The sequence below is a fragment of the Larus michahellis genome, chromosome 2, assembly GCF_964199755.1.
Source record: "Larus michahellis chromosome 2, bLarMic1.1, whole genome shotgun sequence".
NCBI lineage: Eukaryota > Metazoa > Chordata > Aves > Charadriiformes > Laridae > Larus > Larus michahellis.
The window spans coordinates 116,062,789-116,087,285 of record NC_133897.1 but is presented as its reverse complement, the minus strand read 5'-3'; the positions used below and the strand labels follow the sequence as shown (position 1 = coordinate 116,087,285).

At 47.3% G+C, this 24,497-nt stretch overlaps 1 protein-coding gene across 1 annotated transcript; it reads left to right on the top strand.

Annotated features, from left to right (window-relative positions):
* Positions 1 to 1,238: 1,238 nt before the first annotated feature.
* TGIF1 (TGFB induced factor homeobox 1) lies at positions 1,239 to 11,077 on the top strand. The gene is made up of 3 exons (XM_074576696.1): positions 1,239 to 1,883; positions 8,723 to 8,949; positions 10,018 to 11,077. The coding sequence occupies exons 1-3, from the start codon at positions 1,868 to 1,870 to the stop codon at positions 10,582 to 10,584; spliced, it is 810 nt and encodes a 269-aa protein (XP_074432797.1). The 5' UTR covers positions 1,239 to 1,867; the 3' UTR covers positions 10,585 to 11,077.
* The last annotated feature ends 13,420 nt before the right edge of the window (positions 11,078 to 24,497 follow it).

The window sequence follows — 24,497 nt, the reverse complement described above, 5'->3', positions numbered from 1 at the left end:
CGCTCCGCCGCCCGCCAGCCCGGCTGGCCGGGCACCAGCGAGCACGCTCCAACGGTCACCCGAAAGTGAGCCGCCGGCCCCGCAACGGCCAGCACCGGGCGCGGGGGGGGGGGGGCCTTGTTAACTGACGTGACTCACCAGCCATCTCCCCCTCCCATCTCCCCCCCCAGGATGTAACAGCTGTTCTGTCTCCGGCAAGGTCGCTGTAATTACGACACATAAAAATAGTTATGAGGTACTTTGGGAGGGTGGGGGGGAGGATTTTGCTGTTAAAACGCTTTTGCTTCCTCTTCTGCTGCGAGCGCGCGTTGGTGCGGATGCCCGGGTGGGGGAAGGCAGGCAGGAGGGAGCCCTGCTCTGCCGTAGGGATTCACTATTTCATCAGCCGTTTAAAGCGTCTGCTTCTCAACACGCACACCCCGCCCCCACTCCCCCCCCGCAAACAGCCCAACATGTGGCAGTGCGGGAGCAATACAAATACATACACACTCACGGGCATTAAAAGCACGCTACGCTACGTTCCCCACTCGTGTTCCCAGGCCAGGCGGCTTATTTTAACTTTCCACGCCAAAAACCTTCGCGCGTGAAATTTCAGACCGGCGCCTTACGGGCACCTCGCTTTGACGGGGGCGGCGGGGGAGGGCCGGCACCCGCCGCCGAGGCTGCTCGGGGTCCCCGTCCCCCGTGGCCGCCGCTCGGTGGGGATGCGGAGCGAGCCCTCCGCCAACGAGCGGGGCGCAGCTCCCGCCTTTCCCAATCCCGGAGGAAAATAAACTGTTGCTGCACCACGTGCTCGCCGGAGAGGGATGAGTCAAGCTGTGAGACTTTTCTCTTTTACAGCTACGAGCGTGTGTCGCACCAAAATCCACCGGGCGGGGGAGAGAAAAACAACCTTTAGGAACTGATGTAAAAATAACCCCAGAAACGGGGCTCGCCGGCCCCCCGCGGGAGGGGGTGGCCGGCGCCGGGGCTCGTTCAGTGCCGTCGCAGGGGAGAGGGCGGGGGGGGGGCAGCAGGCGAAGCAGCCCCCGCCGAGCCGGTCGGGGGCCGCCGGTCTTTGGAGGGCTCCTTCTCCTGCCATAGGTACTCCTCCTTTCTTTTCCTCGCTATTCACGCGAAGGAGTGGGTGGTTCATCCGGCAGCAACAGGAGGAGGCTAGTCAAGGGCAGCTGTCAAAATCTCCCCCCCCGCCCCGCGCCTTCCTCCTTCCCTCCCTCGCCCCCTTCTCCTTCCAGTTTAATGATCAAACGTCTGCCTGGAAGAAAGGCGAGGGAACGGGAGGCACGGAGGGCTCCCCCCCCCCCCGCCGCCGTTGTGCGTGCATGAGCGAGCGGGTACGGGCGCCCCCCCCCAGCCGGCCCGTCCCTCCCCTCCCGTCTGACAGAGCCCCAGCAGCGCGGGAGGGGAGGAGAGAGGAGGAGGAGGAGGAGGCAGCGCGGCAGCCGCGAGTGCCAGTGCAGCGCTCGGTGACTCTCCCGTACTCGCTGCGGGAGGAGGGGGAGGGCGGGCGCTGTGTACCTTTCCCTCCCGTGCTTTTCCTCACTTTAAGGAGCCGGGGCCAATCGCCGGCAGAAGGGAACAAAGGGAAGGGGGGGAGGGAAGCCCACCCCGGCAGCGGCCGCACCAGAAAACCCCCGGGGAGGCAGAGCCCTGCGGCTCCCGCTGACAGCAGCGCGGCCCCGAACTGGGCGCCTGGATTCGCGCTCCGTGGCGGCGGCGGTGCTGCTGCTGTTTCTCCGTCCTCCTCCTCGCCGAGTTTAAAGGAGGAGAAGCGTCCAGCAAAGGGAGAGAAAGTTGCGTCGGCGAGCGAGCGCTCCTGGCGTGCGGGGTGTCTGGCGGCAGCGGCGTCTCGGTCCTGGCGATCAAGATGAAAAGTAAAAAAGGTAGTTGTGATGGGGCGCTGGGAGAAAGCGGGGTGCCCTGCGCCTCTCCAGTCCTTACGGGAACGACTTGGGGGGGGGGGTAAGCGTGTGTGTGTGGCTGTTGCCAAGCCAGACGGAGTCTGTTTTCCTTTTCTCCTCGGCTCTTTTCTCCCCAGTGCTCCCCACTCCCCCCCCAGCCGAGCTCCCGTGGAAGATGGCAGTGGATGCTCCGCTCCCAGACAAAACATGCGGGGCTGTTGTTTGGAGGCGGCCGCCTCTCAGCGCCGCTGGCTCCCTGTCAAAAACATGTCCAGCCGTCCGCTTTGTGCCTTCGCGAAGTTTTGTTTTTGCTCCCTCGGCCGAGCCTCTTCCCCTTGCCCTCCGCTAAAACGCTTGTCGCTTTTCCATACAGATCCCTGCCGTCCCGATAACGAGGGGCGAGGGTGCGGGTCGTTTTCCCAACCTGGGGCTCGGAAAGTGGGGTCTCCCGCAACTCGGAGCGCCGCGACCCGTCGGCGTCGGGCAACTCTTTGTTCGCGGCGGCGTGGGGCTGGGGGGCTCGGCGGGGGGGGCTCAAACCCCATCCGCGCTCTCGGCCGCCTTGTTTTGCTGAAAGTTGCTGCCTTCCCCTTCCCTTTCTTTTATCCCTTAAAACAACAACAAAAAAGTACAAAGTTTCGACATAGTTACGATTAAAAGGAGGAAGACGACTCCCCCCCTAAAAATAAGGCTCTTTAAGTTTTCTTTGTGTTGATTTACAAACGGACAAACTTTACAGTTAAGAGGATTGTTAATTCTTTCGCTTGTGGTGCTTTAAGTGTCTTTAAATTGGAGCTTGGCCACAAAGACGCGGAACGTGCTTTCAGATTTAACACATCTGCGCTGGCTGGAAAGAAGTTTAGAGCAAAGCAGGATCTGTTCAGTTGCGATTTACCAGTCTGTAGCGTGGATGAAGGGTGTTTTGCATTCAAAGACCATTAAATTACCCGAAGTGGAGGGTTAGAGGGGAGCAGTGCGCATGTTCAGTACTCCAGAGTTGTGCTGTTTTTCCCCTACTACGCATTCCTGCGGCTCTATAGTAGAGCAGCCTGGTTCATTGTTAATACGCTTGGAGCAGTTAATGCATATGCCGGTCGTGAAATCATCGGGCTGCTGGAAACGCCATGTACTAATATGGTTTGTAGCCCTGGTAAGAAGCTTTGGACGTGCCACTCGTTTAAGGGGAGCACACACAAAGGGAATTAAGGCACAAAGACGAAGTTTAAACAGCAGGCCGGGTGGTGGTTAGAAGGGAAGCGTTCCGAGTTGCCGCAGGAGCCGGGCGCGCAGGGCGCGTTGCAGCCTGCTAGCCGACTGCACGGATTTTTAGATTACAACATGTGCTGCATACCGAGCTCCGCCGGCTGTGCCAGGAGACAGTGACAGCAGCCACTTTAAAACGTTTCAGTCGTCTTAGGTAGGCTGAGATCCATAACCTTATTGCAAGCAGGTTTGGTATTTTTTCCTTTTTTTTTTTTTTATGGTTTCACTGAATTAATTTAGCCCAGTTATTTTTAGGACATTCCTATGCTCCCTATTTGCACAGCAGTGGTGAGCTGGTTTCCTGTCTGCTGTTGCTTCCATTGTTCAGACTTCTCTCCCCGAGGGCAGCTGCTGGTTGGTGAAATACCAAACTCCCTGCACTTTCAACTGTTGTTCTTGCCACCTCCGAAATAAATGCGTGTGAAAAACGCTGACGTAGTTTCTAGGTATGCATGTGTAGGGCTTTGTGTGTGTGTGTGAGAGACAGAGAGAGAGAGAGGGGTGGTGGTGGGGAAGATCTGCTTTGAGGATTGCAAGTCCTGGGCTGAAACAATGGAAACAATGAAAGGTGACAGGCAGGAGGGAGAACTTTTGAGAGGGGCCATGGGCCTGGGGTTTGCGTGGCAGAAATTAAAAGGTGAGGAGACAAAGAAGGAAACTTTTAAAAAGATGTTAGGGCTAGGGCGCCTTTGTTTTATTAAAGGTTGGGCTTGTAGTTATTTGTGACCTCCTGGCATTTCAGGCTTATTCAAGAAGTTTCAAAGAATGACTTTGTTACAGATTTCTTGCTTGCACTCCTAGAAAAATCCCGTTTAAAGAAAAAAAGTGTATGGCATAGCCAAGTCTGGCTGCTTTAGAAGCGATAGATCTCCTCTGTGAAATGCAGAGGAGAACAAATAAGCTGGTTCCTCAATTATGAAACCTATGCAGAGGAAAAAGTTGTGTTTTGGTTTGTTTTTTTTTTTTTTTTTTAACTGTGGAACTTCCCTTCTGCATCCTTGTAGTTCTTGGTTACTTATGAATAATTTTAAACTAGTTTATTTTGGTTGTTGATTTTTAAGTTCACATTAAATTTTAGTCAGTTTTTTTGTTTGTGTGTTGGATTTTTTTGTTGGTTGTTGTTTCGGTTGGGTTTTTTTTTTAGTTAACAGGCTGTGGATTAAAACCTCGAGGACTCTTCTGTGGATAGTTTAATTTACAAATAACAACGTGATAGCAATCACACTGAACATACTCGGCTTGTTAATTAGCTGATTTGGAGTACAGTCTCGCAAAGACACAGGCATGTGCTCAAGTTTATACATGTGAGGAATCCTACTGAACTTGGTTACAACAGGATCGGGGCCTTAAATGGGAACTGGTTCTGTTTGTCTGCTCATAAAAACAAAAAAAAATCCGGCTTAATAAACTCAGAGAACCCTAAGGGGGTGGAGGTTTTCCGTAAGGTGATTTTTGTCCATCCCCTCTCTGGAGGGCAGAGATTGTTCCTTGTGGTATACTTTGTCCTGTTTTGAATAACAATCGGCTTCTGCCACTTCCTCTGTGAAGCTCTTCCTCGACACAATGGGATAGTTGTGTGTTGGGTTTTTTTTCCCCTGATACTTAGCCTAAATTTTTCATTTGCTTAACTTAATTTTTCTCAGCCTCTCTAAATACTTTGTCCTCCCCCTCAAAGTATTTCAGCATGCCTTCTTAGGTAGCAGGAGTTTATTTTGAAATCGACTTTAGTCATTGCTGTACTTTTACACAAGTTGTTTCAAGCTGTTAACGGTTGGGTGGTGAGCCTAGACTCGAGATCCTAGGTGTAATCTTCCCTGAGCTGATTACGGAAGGACCTGTGAAGTGTTTGGGCTGTGATACGATGCAACAGTGCGTTCAATCATGTATATGACTTCAGCTGGGAAGCCTGGAGGATAAAGTAATTTATAAAGAAGGGATGCTGATCATGTAGTTCTTAGGTCATTAATAGCGTGGACTGCTCATCTAAGTGGTGATGGCAGGAGTGGAGAACTGGGATTTTGTATTGTTTCTCAGACCTCTCTGCAACTGAACTCACGCTGCTTTAATCTAGTCCTATAAAAGCAGTTTTTAGGTTAAGTGTATTTAGGAGAAGACATAAAATAACCTGTCGCTAGCCTGCTTGTAAGATGAAATAAATTAGTAGGTCAGCTGGGGCTACTCGTCATGTCCACAAGCCTTTATTCTGGGTGTAAATAACAGTAAGCCAGTGGTCCAGTCGTGGAGCCTAGCCAGAAGCCTTTTCAGTTGGGCCCTGTTAAAACAGGAAACCAGCAGCGGATAGCATGATTACTAACAAGATCGAAAAACAAAGCTGGGTTGTAATCAGCAGGAACGCTTTAATGAAAACAGAGCCTTGACAGCAACAACGTGGCTCCTGCTCTAGTAAAAAAATATCAGCTGGGGTAGTGCGAGATTTCTAGCCATGACTTCCTGTTGCTGCTCGCTCTGTATCTCGCTGGAGAGATCTGCCACAAGTGCAGAGGGCTGATCAGCTATTTAAATGAGCTCATTTAAATGAGGAAAAGTTGTACTACACTGAGTTTCCTGCTTAACCAAAACGGGCTTTGTGTCACTAACTTACTGTGTCAATTAATATGACACACTAAGCGAGCGGGTCAAAGGGCGGGCTCCGTTGTTGACTCATTTCTTGCTAGGTAGGTTACGGTTAGTCAGATGGCAACTTTTACTTTAGCAAAAGATCATGTTTGCAAAATAGAGAAACGTTTTTATGCTGCTGGCTTTCAGACAGTATCTTGTGGCTTTTCTTTTTCGGGTGAAAAAGAGCAACAGTTCTTCCAGAAGAAGTTTTGCTGTCAAATCAGTTTTCTCAAATTCAGAGAGGCTCCCATGGAGTCTTTTTGCTGTGTGTTAGAACTTGCGGAGGTTACTCCAGATGTGGTAGCGTGTGTCTGGAGGACTTTTTGCTATGCCACATAAATATAGCTCTCAAACCATTAGACACCTAACTTTCTCATAGGAGTAGTTTCTTTGGCTTCTCTTCCCTCTTATTTCCAGCCTGTTTGCCTCTCCCTGTTTTCCAAGGTCCTGTCTTGCTCCCTATTATATTTAAAAACAAACAGAAAACCCAACCCACTGAAATGCTGCAATACTTCTGGTTTCTGACAAACAAGAACAGCTCACTTGAAAACATTGTCTGAATAGCGTAGGCTAGTTTTAGCTAGTTCTTAAATTCAATTTAAAAGGGATGAGTTGCTTTGCAGAGCCATCATGTTGCCTGTGCAGGATCTTTGTTCCAAGAAACGTTCCTTATGGCTCCAGGAGCCCGTTGTGTGAGGCTTGTTCTCAGGTTAGGTTGCAAGCGTGACAGCACTTTCCGTGAAGCTATGACAAATACAAAGGAGTTTGCTCGGAATCAGTTTAAAGCAAACTTGACATACTTTCTACATGAATTAAGAACCTGTTTACATAATTTAGAGTTTTATCTTGTGTTGACTATTTAAATATTGTCCTATTGTTCCTGTTCCGTGACTGGATAATTTATGTAGCTAATCATCACAGGAGAAATTTGGTATGTCAGTTTGGTGTTTGTCTGTTACATAAATCAGCAATTGGGAGAATGAGAACAACACTAAGTTACGGAAGTCACTATGCCAGGCAAATTGCAGATTGATCATCCTGCTGGGAATGCTTGCATATCAAAAATATGCATTGAAATTTGGACAGCTTAAACTAAATATAAGGATGTTGGAGGTATTCATAAATAGGGAAAGGAAAGAATAATTTACCATGTCAGCTTTGGCTAAAGTTTGAAAGTGTGGGGAAGGAGGTCCTCCTGTGCCCCCCCCCCCCCCCAGGTATTGAGGAAAATTTGCACATGCTCGCTCGCTTTTCTTTCTTTCTTTCTTTCTTTCTTTCTTTCTTTCTTTCTTTCTTTCTTTCTTTCTTTCTTTCTTTCTTTCTTTCTTTCTTTCTTTCTTTCTTTCTTTCTTTCTTTCTTTCTTTCTTTCTTTCTTTCTTTCTTTCTTTCTTTCTTTCTTTCTTTCTTAGCGGAGGTTGGTGTGTTTTGGTTTTTTTTATTACATTAATTCCTTCTGTTTCTTCACTTGTGGATATAACTGTAGCTTTATATAGTTTTATGCTTTCACGGGCACACCTCTTGTATTTTAGGGCTAACTTTGTTTCCTTGAACAGAATTTTTGAATTATACTTTTGACATTTAACTTGTTTTTACTATGAAGGTTTTTAGTTTTGATGCTAGGAATGAGCAAGTTTCTTCCCCCCCGCCCCCGCAATCTAAGTTCAAAACACAGAAAGATTAAAGGCTTGTTTTCCTTCTATAGTTTCTAGAAAATGCTTCTGAAAGCCAGTATAATTTCACTTGAAGATAGTATTGTACTAGTTGAAAATGGGTGGTATTTCATTTGGATTTATATATAGTTCGTAAGGTTCCTAAAATTTCTGGTGAGCTTAACCTGGTGAGTATTTAAAGCATGGTTTTCATTGTATTTTGCAGTACTATTTGTTCACTCAGTGACTTGTGTATCCTACCAAAAGAGTAGAATTTTAATCTTCCTAACTACTGAATACTTGTTTGTTTATTTTAATTTTATTCACATACCATAGCTTTGTGTTACTAGCAGTGTGGTGTGTATATATAAAGGGATAATAAAATTTTGAAATCTGTTCCTTTGTATTGAAGAAAAAGGGTATGCAGTTAACTTGTAAATCTGGAGCCTTCGTAGTAAGTGTAGCACAGAACACACATTTCCACAGATTAAAATATGAGATGAAAACCATGGAGCTGAAAAAATAATTAGGATGCAAAGTGCGGTAAATTTAAAACAAACAAACCAATCCACCCAAACATTAAATGACTGTGGTTCTTTGATACAGAAGTGCAATTAAATTAAAGAAGTCTATCTCCTGATAAACTGGTGGACTCTAGGCACCTGGTTCTTTCCTTTTCCTGTACTTTTTTTTCCTTCGTAAGTGAAATTTCACTCGGGTGGGCGCAGATGCAACTTTTCTTCTTGTCTTGTTCCATTATTTTTTTTATTAATACATCTGGATTGAGCTATTAATTTATAAAATCTACAAGCTATCCCTCCCAGGAGGGAAGCATCAGCATGTTAAGAAGTAATTAAATAACCCATTGCTTGAGTTGGGTGTTTTAAGTTCTTGCATATTGACCTTTTGCCCAGCCGCTGGATAGTTATCCTTGCAGAAAAGTGTTGGATGCATACCATAGCAAGCAAATTTGGACAATATTGGCATTAGATAGGAGCTATCTGATAACATGCAGCAGATAAAAGGTTGCCAGGGGAACAAGAAAATGAGGGTTTGCAGAGAAGAATTCCCCTAGGAACAGATCATTGGTGCTACTTTTTGTTCAGCTGACAGAAAGGCTACAGCTTGACAAGTTAACGCTACAGGACAAATCTCCTGTATGGGAGGCTATACCATGACTCACAGTAAAGACAGTTAATGTAATAAAAAGTATCTGAACCATAGGGTGCTGGAGCTCAGTAGTTTACAGATTTAGGAGGCTGATTGTTGTTTTCTTCTTATAATTGTAGGTGTAGTTGCAATATCAGGCAGTGAAACAGAGGATGATGACACTATGGATGTCCCACTGGATCTTTCCTCATCTGCTGGCTCAGGCAAACGGAGGAGACGTGGCAACCTGCCCAAGGAATCCGTGCAGATTCTTCGGGACTGGCTGTATGAGCACCGATACAATGCTTATCCTTCAGAGCAAGAAAAAGCGCTATTATCCCGACAAACACACCTTTCCACACTACAGGTATTAAAAAAAAGTAGTTCTTGCTTCAAAAGGAGCTGTTTTCTGTTTTCTTCTTAATTTGCCTGTGATCTAGTCACTGATAGAAATGTTTACGCCGCATGTGAGGTTTCCTTTATTATTGTTACTCGCTCGCCCTCTGATAGCACCTGTAAGGAGAAATACAAATGAATTGTGCTATGATGGTCTTTGTTTATTGTGAATAAAATTACTTCTCTGGGAGAACAGTCAGTCATGAATTCAAGCATGCGTGCTAATTTTTGTGGAATCGGGCCCCAAAAGACTTAAAGTGTCTGCCTAAGGTAATTTGTTGGACACATTAGTCTTGTGATCATCTTTGGTGGAATAGCTATTGACAACTGCTGCTTTCCACCTCATGGGAAGGTGGCTGCACGAGAACTTGGGTAAACCCTGGTTTAGTTTTGAGAGGCGCTAAATATAGAGCACTCCTGTTCACTTCTGGGCTTTATTTTTCCAGATTAATTAGTTTGTACAAATTTTGTAGTTGGCTATAAGGTAAAATTTCCTTAAAGTAACATCCTAAAGAAAACCTCCTTTATGTAGTAAACAGAAAAAAGACGTTGAACTATAAACTATCCTGTATCTCCCAGGAAACTGGTTTGATATTTAAACAAGGACAAACTTAAATGAGGTAATTCATGTTATGTCTGTCGACACAGTCAGTTGAACAAGGAAAATCAGTAACTATTTGTGGGAGGAGTGGCTCTCTTCAGAGAGAAAAGGTTTTCCTGTTGTTAATTAACCTAAGCATAGGGAACAATAGCTAATAGGTTAATGTGTGTGCACAGAGTTAAAAGCTAAACCTCTCCGTTGAGGCTAGCAGTCTTCAGATGTCCCGGGGCTTTCTGTAACAGGAGTGGGGAGCTGGGGGTAGAGCTGGGACAAGGGAAGGGCCTCTGCCAGGCGTGTCAGAACTTGTCAGTAGGTCTCCCTTTTGTTCTGCAGTTAAGGAAACTGCTTGGAGGGATTCATTAATCTAACCCAACGACTCTAATGGCACATAGTTGGAAATGAATGAAGGTAGAAATTAAGATGTCATTATATTCCCAGGTCTGCAACTGGTTTATCAATGCACGCCGCAGGCTTTTACCTGACATGTTGAGGAAGGATGGCAAAGACCCAAATCAATTCACTATCTCGCGGCGAGGGACCAAGCTTCCCGAGGGCGGCCTGGTAGAGTCTTCCATCAGCACAAAGAACTACATTCCCCTGCTGGAGGAGACCGCCTTCCTTCCCGCTGGCGCACAGCTCAGCAAGACTGTGTCTTCTTCCAAGCCAGCTTCCCCGGGATCGGTCCTGGCTCGGCCATCGGTGATTTGCCACACGACTGTGACTGCATTGAAAGACGCCCCGTTCCACTTTTGCCAGCCGGCTGACGTAGGCCAAACCACGGACCTGCAGCAGCTCCCGGCCAACGGCTTCACAGACAACTCCCTCTCCTACCATGAGGACGCATCTAAACTGGGACCTGGTGCAAACGCACAAAGCGGGCTCTTTAACACTCCTCCTCCAACCCCACCAGACCTTAACCAGGATTTTAGTGGATTTCAGCTACTGGTGGATGTTGCACTCAAAAGGGCGGCAGAGATGGAGTTGCAGGCGAAACTTATGGCCTAAGTCCCCTTCCTTCTCCTTCCCCGTTTCGTTTTTCCAGGCAGGGATCTAACAGCTGTGTGGTTATTGCCACCCACACGATATCAAAAGACTTCACTGCATTATTATTATTTTTTTTATTAATCTTATTTGCACAAGGGATTGCTGAAATGAAGCTTCCTGTCACTGAGATGGTCTTCAGTGGAATATGGTCATTCCAAGAATTATAAACTTAAAGCTACTGTAGAAAGAAAGGATTGTGTGTTGGGGTTTTTTTTTTAATGTTTTCTTTGTAGGTTTTTCATAATGTGAGATGGTTCCCAAGATCATGTGATTTGTTTTTGTTTCTTTCAGACTGTGCAATATCTAGTAATGATATAGAGTCTTCTTATCATTCCCATGTGGAACAGAATATACCGACACGCTGTCTAAAATAAATTTTCAATTTTTTTAACAATACCAACTTTGGATGATTATGCTTTTTTCCCATAATGTAATAAAATATTTTCTTTAAAAATGGATGCCTACAGAGTATTTTTGTTGAATACGAGCTTTGCAGAAAACACAGCTTTACTCTTGAAATAAATGGAAGCGAGAAATATTTTTGCGCTCATACTGACTTTGTTTGGTTCAGAGAGCTACGCTAGCAGTTGTTGTTAACCAGATGTTTAAAGGAATGCTGAAAAGTGGGCCAGAAGTACCTGACCATGTTCTGCGATGTAGAAACTTTTTAAAGGGGCCAAAGGGAGCTATGTGGGCAACTCTTATTAAATTTCAGGGGGATATCTTAAGCCCTTCTAAGAGTTCCAGCTTTTGGCTCCTAGAAATACTTAAGGGCTGGGAGATGTGACAGCCCATGGGGAAGTTGTACTGAAGATGAAATGAGAAGGCCAGAAGAGGCCTTGGGGCAAGCGTTCTTTGCAGGTCTTTGTGATACAGCTCCTAGACATCACTGATGACAATTTCTGAGGGGGGAGGACAAGGTCTCCCACTTTTACGTTTCTTGGACTAGCTATGACAAGATTTTTGACTCAGTAATTCTAGTAGACTGAAATAGAAGAGACTGTATCGGGTTGAAATCTGAGTTCTGTGAGCCAGGTCTTGGTAAGATACTTAAACAGGTAAGACTGACTAAGATTCAGAAGAGATCCCTGTTGTATGGGGGTGTATTTTGGCCAACAGAATCTAAGTTACCTTTCTGAAAAGGACTTTGCTATGAAAGTGACTTACTACTGAAAAACGTAAAGACTTGCAGCTCGCATTTCAGCTTACTTGAATGTCAGTCACCCACCCTTATCCTTCCAACAACAGTGAAATAAGAGACCTCTAGAGGAAAAAAAATAGTTCCGGCTAATCCTTAAAAACAAACCAGTTGTCTGTTTGGGAGGCTGGGGGAGGGCTTTGTGGAGCAGGAGAGCTGAGGAATTTAAGGGTGTCATTATGAGTAGAAGACTGCAGTATTCAGACTGCAATGTGTATGCATTTTGTTCTGTTGTGCCTTTATCTCTTTTTAGTGTCAGAAATACTCTTCGTTTGTTCTCTGGAGTACTCTTTGGAATTCTGAGCTTCTGCCTTTCTTTAACCTTCAAGTTTAAAATCAGTGATTATATTTTAAAAAAAAGAGGCGGCAAATAGTAAGCACTGGCTTACTCATGTCTGCATCAGGTTCGGGAACACAGTCATCCTAACATACTGTATGCGTATAGAATTTTTTAAAAATACTTTCTATTGAAATAAAGCTAGAAAAAAATAATATAGGCAGATATGGCAGTATACCTTTTCTTCAAGGAACAGCGTGTAAGTCCAGAAAGTGCTTTGTGTCTTGCCCCTTTGGACACGCTGTACTTTATACTTCTAGGTTATTTTTCCTGGGATACCTATGTATGGTTTTTTAGTTCTTTGTTTGTTTTTTTTAAAGGCTAATTATAAAATAAAATGGAAGTACACTTTTATGCAACTGCGAGGTCAATGCTGAGGGAAAAGTTGCTCAATAGATACCCTTTTGTGGCATATGTTCTCAAAGGTGCTAGACACCCGAAGAGGAGTGTCATCTTTGATAAAGGTTTGGAAGATGCTTCCTGGTCCACATGCAGGAAGCAACTTTATTGCAACACTCCTTACACCCACGCCTCAAGCACTGATGAAGGAAAAACAATGTCATGCAAATGTGTTTGCATTGTTTGATTTGTTTGACTTTTTCTTTTTTTTTTTTTTTTTTCCAAAGCAGGTTGCTGGTGTGTTGTGGGTTAGAGAAAAAGTGGGGGACTCCGATCGTTAAAGGGCGTTCTCAGAGATCTTTACTCTTCATTACCCTGCCCTTTAAAATAAAAAAAAAATGTCAGCAAGTTTAGAAAAAAAATAAATGGAGCTTTGCTTGCTGAGCTGACCAGTTCTTTAATTCCACTAGAACAGCTGCAGTACTGAAATTGAAAATGGGATGAGGAAGAAAGCTGCTGCCATTCAGGTTAACAGTTTGCATTGAAAGTAAAAGCCTGTGGTCTCTGTGCTGTTTTCATTTACCATTATGCCACACAAAATGGCATTAGCGTAACTGAGCACCGACGTCCTGCCCGTGTGATGAGCGCTGCATTTCCATTTTGCTGACTGACTTACCCTGCGGACTTGTGACCAGTTTTGCTTGAGGCCAATCATTTCCTTTTTTTAATTACTACTTGCGTTAAGGTTACACCTAGAAGTTCAGCTGTAGTCATAAACCAAACCCCTTTGGCTGAGTAGCACCTGGCACACCATGTAAAAGCTTTTCCCTACCCTGAGGTGTTATTTAACTTGGAGAAAGAAAATGACTCATATTGAGTACCCACTAAAATAATATCAAAAGGGAGTTTCTGCTTTCCCGTAATCTAGCACTGATAATTTTGGTGCAGGCTATTGAAGTTTGCCCGAACCTATTCTTTCGGAGCAGAAACTTGGAAGTAATTCCAGATAAAATTATCAAAGATAGGTAGATGTAGGGCATCAGGTGGAGTTGTGACCCGAACTGAGCAGGAGTGGTAGTACCAAACAAACCAAAGGCTTCATGCGCCAGTCACTCATCCTTAGGAGAGCAAAGGAAAAGTTTATTTTAGGAAACTTGTTTTGCCATGGAATAAGAAAAAAAGGGGAAAAATCACTGGCAGTTTTGCTGTTCTTGCTGCAGCGATAAACTTAATTGCAAGGCGTCTGTGTCAAAACCTGACCTGTGACTGAAAACACACGCTTGGGCTGACCCCGAAGACGAAGGGAAAGCATTGCTGTGCAGCGCTGGAGTCCGCGCGGCTGGCCAGGGCGTAAGCGAGCTCCGAGGTATGACAAATCTATGCCAGGGAAAACAGCTCACACGCAGGCTTCGTCAACCTTGTTTTCATGGCTTTTGTGTCTTGTAAACAACTTGTGGCAGCTGCATGTGATAAATCTCTGTGCGGAGCAAAAATAATTACAATGGGGAGGGAATCTTGAGACTGGCGTTGCCGCCTGTGTGCATGGGGGGGGGTGTGTGTGGGGGTGTGTGTGTGTCTCGCTGCCTGTTTCGGGAGGGGGATGGCTTGTGGTATCCCACACGTCTCCCGCCTTCTGCCATGAGGTCAATGTACACGTCTATAAAGCCGTTGAAGCTGTAACAGCTGGCCTCATGCGCTATGGGGGAGGGAAGGGGCGCAGGGAAAGCACGAAACCGGGATAACTCGCTTTGAAACTGGGATAACTTGCTTCGGGAGGGCAGCGCAGACCATCTGCAAGCTCCCGTCTGTGGCCAGAGGGATGGCGCTGCCTGGGCAGAGGGGTGCAGGTGATAACCTCACTGGAAAAGGGGTGGCGGGAGAAAGTAAGCAGAAACCAGTGAGAGTGAGTGTGGGTGGTAGTGGGGAATGATCAGGGTTTTCCCCTTGGAGAGGAGGGAAGCTCAGCCAGCAGAAGGTGCGGTGCAGCTGGAAGCCCAGGTGCACCATGACCCTGTTAAGTGTCACTTTTATACCTATGGAATTTAGGCCATTTGCAGTTAACCGTGCGCTGCCTGTCAAAGGCTGTTTTCATTCATCATTTTTCTCACAGCGCTTCTGCAGTTTTCTTGTTAAGGCTTAAAACCTATTCCTGGAGTGCTTCGTAGTTCTCTTAAAGCTCGTTTGGGTTTTCTTTTTTTCTTCCTCTTCTTGGCATCTTGCAATTGTCAACTTCCCTCCTGGCTTTTGCCAAATAGGGATTACTGACACGAATACAGCTCCTGTTCACTTTTCAGGACATTACTTGTTTTAAATCTCTCGTTCACCAGTTGCCGGAGTCGTTACGTCTCTATTCTGTTTCGCTGGTTCAGCAGGCTCTTCTCCCGTGAGTTCCAGTGCTCAGGCTGAAGGAGAAGAGATTAGATTAGCCACTCTCTCTAGCAAAACGTCACTTAAAGCTGTTGCTGTTCCAGACATAATAATTGCATCCACGTGTGCTGTATGTGGTTCAGTGCCTATTCTGGTCCCCATCACGACAATGAGTGCCTGGAGTTCTACGCGCACAGAAAATCACATAAAGGGATGCTAGCCATGCTACAAAGGCAAACCTCAGACTACTTTCTCCATCTAAATTTTGCACGCATTGCTGCTGACAGCTCACAGCCGTGGCATTTAGCCATTTTTCTCACCTTTCCCTTTGAAACTGGCTTTCTTGCCTTAAAACTCTCTTTTCTTTCTGAAGCTTTCTAACGCCTTCAGCTCCGAGGCATTGAGTCTGGGACTAAAACCAGCAAGTATCACAAGTCTTGCTACACGAGCTTGCAGACTAGGGTAGCTTCCAACCGCAGATAAACTGCACGGCCCTTTGCCGCATTGCAATGCTGCCTCGCCACGTAACATGAATCACGGTTCCTGAAGCTGATGCAGACATGAATAACTCACATCTGCCTCCCAGCTAATCCCTGTTCCACTGGGTAGCAGGGTTTCTGCCAAATTCCCTGTGCTTCCACCGACAAAGCATTGATCTTTCAGCTGTTTACACCAACGCATAATAAACCTGTAAGGATGCACACAGGTAGCAACGCTTTGAATTAGTGACTTAACCGGGAGGCGGGGGGGGGCAGGTGTCAGCTTGTGGATTAAATAAGTGCAGCTGACAGCTATCTCACCCTGCATATTTTTGGAGAACTTCTCTAATGGCAGCCCAGCCAGGGCCTGCCCTGGGCAATGAGCCCTGTCTGTAGGTGTGTGACAACATGAGCCTCTCGCAGCAAAGAACCCTTGTCTGGGCATATATAAACCATGCACGTGTCTTTTTCTGCTGTTGTTTCCATCAAATCACTCAGCTGACGACGAAGAGGATGGGCCTGACTGCAGCGAGGGCAGGTCAATCCCAGTGCTGTGGGTTTTGCCGTAGGTTGCTTGTGTTTGCATGGCTTCTCTGGGTCTCTCCCTTTCTGCATGATTGCCATACTGCTGGGGAAATACTGCCCCGGCAAGCGTTCCTGGAACACCTCCGTCAGAGGCATTTCACAGCCTGGCAGGGCTCAGCTTCTTTTTGAGAATATTAATTTTTATCAGTAGTAAGAAAATAATTCCCAATTGCCAGGCCTCTAAGTTTTACCAGTACAGCATTCAATAAACACACAGGAAAATGTCTGGTCCCGCCTCTGCAGTCCCTACAGTCTAGTAGCTCTTTGGGAAATGATGTGTCATACACTTCAAGCTTGCTGCTGCTTCCTCCCCTACAAAGAAACACTCGGGGTCAGAGCGGCTCACGTTGGGGATAAACCCTTCATAAATGGACGTGTCCTATCTAGTTTCAGCATAAAACTGAATGTTCTTTCCCATCTCAACTCTTCCTCTAGTGTCATAGGTCTTTTGCAGGAGCAAAACTGTTTTCTGTTAATCTGTGAATAGATTTTAGTGCTTGGCTGGCGGCTTTCAGCTTTTTGACCTCTCCTTTAGAAGCTGTTGATGGAAAAGACAATTTTGATCGTAATTTGCCACCAGCTTATAGATTTTACCAGGATGTTCTCTATATATCTCCTAGTATGGACATCATACATATATGGGTACTGGCATTTATAAAAATACCTAAAAAATAAAAAATCCCTTGACTGATTTGTGGGAACAATGTGATGTCCTCCAGCTTGCTTTTATGCATTTGTGTAGTTTGCCTTGGAAATTGTTCTGGATAGCAGACACAGACCTGATGGTAAGGATCACAACAGTTTTGTAATTTTCCTGAGTAAGCGTTCAGCTGTTTTGCCAGAGCCTGTAATTTCACTTCCTTTTCTAGCCTGCAATGTTCTGATTGCCTGACCTTGTGCCGAATGTCTTATTTTGTTTTCTTTTGTACTTCTGGTCGCATTCCTTGTTTGAACTCTCCCTCTACCATCACTCTCCCTGTTTGACCTGAGAGCGCTTACGTAACATCACGCATAGTCCATTTAACCAGCCTAGAGACTGTTTTGGCTAGTTTTGTACTTTTTTGAAAGTCATCTGATCCTTGCTACCCCACTAAACTAACCACAACAGCAAATCTTGCTCTGATGCAAACCGATCAACTTCTGTTCATGAGAGAAAGCACATCTTCCCTGTGTAGACAGCTCGGCTTTTTTTTCTAACTTCTGCTTTCTGTGCTGTGACAGGGGTAAGCCAAAGAGAGAAGCAATTAATAATAAAATCCATCAGGCATTTTTAAAAAACAGAGGGATTGTTTTTAGTTTCGAGTCGATGGTGTTTCTGGTTTCAGCACACAGTCCTGGCCTCTGCTGCCACAGGCCTTTCCCCAGGTGGACGTCCCACCAGGTGAGGTATGAGGCAGGCATTCCTCTGCCAACCTCGACCAAAAGGTTAGTTCAGGTTATCGTATTAAACGCTACTTAGGCAGTTGCTGCTGTAACTCATTCTTCATGTTAAATTCAGCTGGCTTGTGTTCAGCCAAGGTATTTCCAGTGATGTGCTGCCAACTTTCTCCAAGGGCTTCCTCAAAACTCTTTCTTCCTTAGCTGGTGATACGTGGAAGAAACCTCCTGTCGATATCTCCTTTTAGTTCATAGGTTTACGTGTGCAAAGTGCATACTGCCTCTTGTAAAGCTACACCTCCCTTCCTCTAACAAACCAGACCTCCTTGATCCTCTACTCCCTCTGTCCTGCCACGAGCAGCTTCAGCCAACATCACCTCCTTGCCTGCTGGGACTTGTCACCGTGTCATCTTCCCTGGCCCTGGCAGCTGTTTCCAAGTTTCTGAAGGCTGTGGATGGCTGCTCAGATGCAGGCGGCCTCCTTTGTTGTCTGGTCAGTAAAATAATAGATGTCCCCTGGGTCTTTGAGAGATACCTGGTCTTATTTCTCACCTATTGTGTCCATGGCACTTGCGGCATGGGGGGAATGTCCCAGCCACCCTCTGAAGTGGCATCCCCTACCGTCTCTTTGGACCATAGGAAGAGGTGGTGGGAATGTGGGCATACAGGTGTCTCTGTGGGAGAGTTCCCACTTGGTCCTGCAACACCTTACTCCTTCGCCTGGATGTGAGCGTGGGAGCAGTGGAAGTGGTGCAGGTCCCCAGGCCAGAAGGCTGCTGGTGGTCTCAGGGAGGGCAGCACGCGAAGCCCGGCTGGGGAGCATGCCAACAGCCAGCACCGCTTTCGGAGCTTCATTGGCTAGAGGCAACTGGAATTTAAATAAGCAGCACACATGGAGGTTTGGGGGGAGGGCATCATTTTCCCTCCCATTTACGCTGATAAGCAACAGGTATTTCCGCTGTGAGAAATTTCATTTCCTTTCCTTTCAAATGCGGTGATACAGAAGCTCAGGGTTCTGTCCACAGGGTCGGAGGAGCGAGGAGGGGAGCGCAGACCAGCTGATGCCTGTGTTAGCCAGCCTCTCCCCATCTGGCCAAGCAACTCCTCGGTGACACGACCCTGCTGCTCCGTGATGCTTGTTGGACTCAAGGGGAGCTTGATTTCAGATCTTCTGCTTCCGTGAAGATTTGCCTTTAATCCTGGCCTTACCCCAGCCCTCTTCTGCATTTGCCGGTCAGTCTGGGCTGAAGCGGGCTGCCCCGGACACCTTCCCCAGCCCCTGTGGGCTCCCTCGGCAGGGTGGGGGGAGCTGCCATTGCGGAGCCAGAGCTGCTCCCTCCACCTGGGGCTAATTACGCGCCGCTTCCTCTCCAGCTGCCAGGGGCCTGGATGGAGAGCGGGGAAATCGCATGCAAGGCGCTTGTAACAGCCGCAGCTTGGCCCTTGGTGCCTCGGCCCTTTCTGCCATCGAAGGAAGAGCTGGCTGAGCCTCCCATCCCGTGGGACGCGCTTCCTGCCCTAGGAAATTCCCTGCTGCAAGGCAGGCCGGCAGAGCTGCCGTGGGGATTTTAAACTGCGTCCAGGGAGCGCTGGCTCGGTACAGGACAAGAGCTACGGGTTTTGAGAAAGCCCTAGAAAACTTTTCTATTATGTGTAAGAAAAAATAAATAATCCTTCCTGCTCCTCAGCTGTGTGGTTTGCCTAAACTCACTTCCCTGGGATACGTCAGAGTTTGATCTTGAAGAAAAGATATCTAAAAAAGCTCGCGTGTAAAAACTTAACTGTTCCGGCGATAGGATCGTAATCTGCCTTTGATCCCGTAAATTGTTGAACAACAGCTCGGTCTGTTGCCCAAGGACTGCAGGAAATGTACGTAGCCTTATGCAAATTTCTAGGAGAGGGAATGTTTTGCAGGACTGGAAGCAGGATGGGGCGGGTGGTGGTGGCGGGGGGAGAGATGGCTTTTGCTGCAACTCTCAGTTTCTGGATTGCAGCTGAATAGTTGGGCAGCCTCGATGCTCTCCTCTGTCACCTCGCTGCCAGTTCCCACGGCTCCTACCCCTCGCTGCTCGCAGCCCAGTTGTGTAAGCCTGGAGCAGAGAGATTTTTCCAGACCTCTTCTCATGTACTGCTGGTGGCATTTTACAAGCGGAGTGTGCGAGCTGGGTCCTTTGGCTGCGCTTGTCTCCCAACAGCCATGGCAACTGCAATATTCACGTTTCGCTTCTAAATCCCCATGACTTTTGCTGGTTGGGGGATATCTGCACGGGGGGGTGTGGGTGAATCTGGTGGTAAGAGACAAAAAAACTTCTTCGGGAACCTTGAGAGGAGCCAAGGCTGCGACGGAGCCCAACCAAGGCAGGATGCAACAACAACACAGCGGGGGCACAGCCCACAGCTGGGGAGCTGTCAGGCAGGACTTTAATTTTGTACAAAATGTGAATTTTCCTCTTTCCCAGACTTGTAAAGGAATATTCAAACCCTTGTAAAGAGGCAGGTTGGGTGCAGTGTGGGAGTGCATCCATCACTGCATTTGAAACAACTGACCTTTACATCCTAAGCCTGGCTCAGGGTAGCCAGTTCTGCTAAAAAATAAAAATACAGATCCATTGGTTTCTTCTCTGGGCTTTTTTTTTTTTGCTTTTGCTTTTTTTTTCTTTCTTTCTTGTTCTTTGGGTTTTGTTTGTGTGTGTGTGCGTGTGTGTGCACGAGCCAAGTGACATGACACTGGACTCTGGTACTTCACCTGATTTTCTTTAATTTGCATGTTGAAGAAAGCTGTCAAAAGGGCAGGATGAGCCCTCCATCCCCCAGCTGCCCTGGCAGGACTCCCCTGGCAGCCCTGCTATGCTGTGCCGTGCCGTGCCAGGGGAGGCTGTGCTATGTCAAGAGCGTGGCCCGGAATTTTTCGGAAGCCACGTGTGCGGCACAGGTACGGGGCCGTGCACAGCAGAATGTGGGGCAGCGCTGCCTCAGCTGGGCATGAGTTTGTTTCGCTGTTTCTGTTTGTTTTTTTCACCTCGGTGATAATTCCTACCCAATGCGCGATCTCTGCTCTGTGTACTTTACAACTCCTTGTGATAATCAAAATCCGGCCCTGAACTTTTTCACTACAAAGGAAACAAGAACTTTGCCCCATCGGCTGTTCACAGGCTGTCCGGAGATGCTGCAGCCTTTTCTCATGTGCCAAAAAAACCCCAAAGTCTGTGGAAATCAAGGTTACGCTGATGGCAGAGCACTTACTGTTTTTTCAGCGGTGTGGGTGGAGATCAGGCGCTTTGACATGACATGAGATTTCTGGTGTTGACCTCCTCTTTAAAAAAGAGAAGGCACCCAACCGGCCGGTGGAAACAAACCTATAAATGCCAGGATCACCAATAATGAGCTGTATGCGGCTCAAAGTGCAACCTGTGATGGGCAAGTGCTGAAACATTAACCAGACCTTGGGACACCGTCTGTAGTTGCCGCTTGGTGCCCACGCCGTGGCTGCCAGCAGAGGGGAAGGAGGGCTGCAGTATTATTACCCCTGGGCGGAGAAAGGGTGCAGGGGTGTTTGCAGGGCACGGAGGGAAGCAGCGTTGGTGGTGGCCCCGAGGCGTCGTATGTGCAACGGGTGGGGGGACAGCAATAAAAAGGTACAAGCTTCCCCCTGTGGGGCAGCGTGAGAGCCAGCGGAGGCTGAGAGCTTAAATCTCAGTCTCTGGCTCTTGGTGAATTACTCTGGCAAGCAACACAGTGATGGCGGTGGCGTGAGGCCATCCTTCCACATGCCCTTCCATATTTGCAGGTACAACCTGCCTGTGGGTGAAGCCCCTGGCTCTAAGCATCCCCCTGCCCCCAGATGAGGTAAGGCTTGTGGGAAGAACAAACATAATTTATGAAACGGAGGGCTGCCATGGCGGGGGAAAAGGGGAATGCTAGGGATGCTTCTGGACCCACACCTCAGATGGCTTGGATCTGGGATCTGGGTGGTGTTTTGGTGTTGGTTTTGTTTGGTTTGGTTTGTTTTTCTAATGCTGGTGAACTGCCCTGGAGATCGGGTGAGGAGATAGAAAGTGTTTCTGAGCGCGCGTGCGAGTGTTGTAATCACATTACTGCTCCCTGAGCTCAGCTGACACTGGAGACTGGTAAACATCTCCCACCGCCGGTGTAGGTGGCAGTACATAAATCTTCAGAGCACCCTGAGGAATAACAAGTCTTTTGCAACTTTGTCTTTGAACTCCGAAGGAGTTATGCATACATGATGGATGGCGGCGGCAGCGCCCGGCCATACTCCGAGGGGCAGCGCGTCTCCCAACTGCCTTCCAGAGATTCGATCCTCACCTGGAGGAAGGGCACGGCCAGGCTGTGCGCCAGTGCTGGCGCTCGCAGCTGTAGAAACCGTCATTTCCTTCCCAAACACCGGGTGCAGCCTCAGTGAGGCGCTTGCAGCCGCCTGGCACACGTGGCGTCGGGCCAAAAGCCATTCCTATAGCGTCCACTCATGCTATATACACCTGTGACGTTAACTCACCTGAGTCCCGCTGTGGGCTTCTCCACAGCCACTAACTGCATATATCCATGTTATCAGTGGGACAGCTTTGGGAGCAGTCTCTGTCAATAAGGCTGAGAGCGGGTTTACCTGAGAGCGTGTCCCCGTTCAGGATGCCTTGCCCTGCTCCTTCTGAATCATTATTACCTGGCAAGGGTTTGAGAACCGTGAGATCATATTTTATTATAGTGTGTTACAGCTGCAGAAAGAAGTATTGTATTTTGGGTTTATATCAGAAGACTAATTCTTGGTCAGGATGATGAAGTCTTTAGGTAAAGGACTGCCTTCGCAGCTCTTTGTAAAGTAATTGCTTTCCTAGTAGCGGCAAAAGAAAGGACGCGCTCATTTATGACGCTTTAAATCATACGACTCATTTCCAAAGACAAATAACAAAACCGTAGCAGAGAGCTCTGGTGCAGGGCTCCTTCTTGGATTGTAAACACTGCAAGACAGAAACCATCAATGTTTGCTCAGCGTTCAGCCTAGCACAGCACAGCTTCTCCAGCTGGGGCTTTGGAGGCACGCTAATGGGGGTTTTAAATCACACCAAATACCTTCTTACGGTATTTACAATTTAACGATAACCGTGCACGTGAGTGCCCAGGACTGTGGATGGTGACCGTGCAGCACTGGGACCAGAAAACCCGCGGTGCGGCCGAGCGCTGCGATGCGCCCTCCCCGCCCCCCCAGACCCCTGCTTATCTCGCGTGCGCGGGGGTGGCTGGGACCCTTTCAGGTGCTGTCAGTGTTCATCAGAAGCAACCTCTTAGAAGGAGCGATGTGAGAGTAAGTGCGTTACTGTGTGAGCTGTCACCAGATGTGCCAAGGACTGTGGATTGAAAAGGCAGTGGGGGGGGAAAAAAAGCATTAAAAATACCATTGCCATGTTGCCCTCTGGGCTTACACAAATGTGACACAGAGGAGAATTAGACTTTTGCAGTTTCATGTTTCCTTGACCTTTTGAGAGAGGAAGAAAAAAACAAATCCAACTTCTGCTCCCAGTTATAATGCTGAAAGTCTGGATCAAATATGATACACTGGCTCTTGAGGTGTGAGAGCAGAGTTCCATATCGTCTATTTAAAATTCAGAGAGAGAGAGAGAGGGGGAGCAAGCTGAGGTGTAAAGATAACTGAACAAAAGCTGGATGAGTTGAGAGCCAAACCCCTGTCCCAGGTGAGTGTAATTATTGGTGCTTAAGCAGGTTCGTCCACCCTGCTCTGGTGGGATTTCTGACTTGGCATCAGTGCAGCGTACAGCAGAAAACACGTGGCTCCTACAGCACAATGTCCTCTTGCCGTATGAGCGAGGGACGTGCCATGAGGGACAGTGGCACCGCCGCTGGCAGAGCCTGGCAGTGGTGGCTACGGCTAACGCATGTGGCAGAGGTGCTGCGACGGCACCCTCGTCGCGCTCGCTTGACGCTTGGGAAAGCCTTGGACCATTAGTGTTAAGCTCAGACATGCTACTTAACATGAAAACATTTCCGGTTAAAAATCATTTCAGAATATTGTTGTATGGGCTCCTGCAACTGTTGACAAACAAAATTTGCTTGGATTACACTTTAATGACAAACTGTGCACGCTTCAACAGGTTTTCTTTGTTTTGGCTTGGTTTCCTGATGTCATTTCCCTCCTTCTGCTAAGAAATATTTTAACACAGAGATGACAAATACGGAGATCTCAGCGTTGCCTGGGAGAAGCTGATCGGCACGAAGGAGGTACTGTGCACAAGTAGTTTTTTCCCCCCTTTTGTATACAAGCACAAGGCTATTAAGCAAGGGAGGAAAAACGCGTGGAGCACAGCGCAGTTTGCTAATGTATGGCCGGGCTCCCAGGCCCATGTGCGTTCTTGCAGGCAGACTGCGGTTGTCACGATGCTATTGCCAGGAATGATGTAAACAAAAGGAAACCTCTCGTCGATTGAAGCAGTAGGATAGTAGCACAAAAGAGTACTTCATAGAGTCTTTCTTTCAGATTGATACGCGCTATCTGTTTATCAAGGATGTTATTTGTTACATGTGGTCATACAGCTTCATTGACGTAAGTCACTGGTTTTTACATTTTTCTAAATCACAGCAGTATTTACTATGTGGTGAGTCAGGGCAGTGAGTAAGGTCGTAGAATCCCCTTGCACAGGATCATGACTTAAAATTCACGTGTTTTAAGCTCTTCTGGGTTCACTTAGAGATTGACAAACGGACATGTTTCCACTGAAGTTGCTAAAGGTTTGTCTTTATGCCTTGGCTAAATTTCACAGCTGGCGATTACCCAACACTGCAAATGCAACTGTGTAACCTACTAATAATCAAACACTGGTGTTTATGCTGGATTAAAACAGTTGCTAGTGAGATGAAAACAAGACTTGCCCTTTCAAACTCTTCCATCCCACCATGAAGGCTTGCTTCGTGCAAGTAACTGCCATGAACTGACCTGCGTTACTTTTGGGTTACGTTATTTGTGTTAAATCCCGGCCACGTTCCCCTAGAGTCAGCGTCATTACAGTCGTGTGTGACAAAGCCCGTGTGAGCCCCAGCACTGCCCAAGGACTTGCATGTCCCCTGCCCTCAGCTGGGGGCCCGGGGGCTCCTTGAGAGCATGGTGCTGCCCCTGCACATCATACAAATTGGGGTTACGGTGGCACTGATGCACTGGGAAGGGATG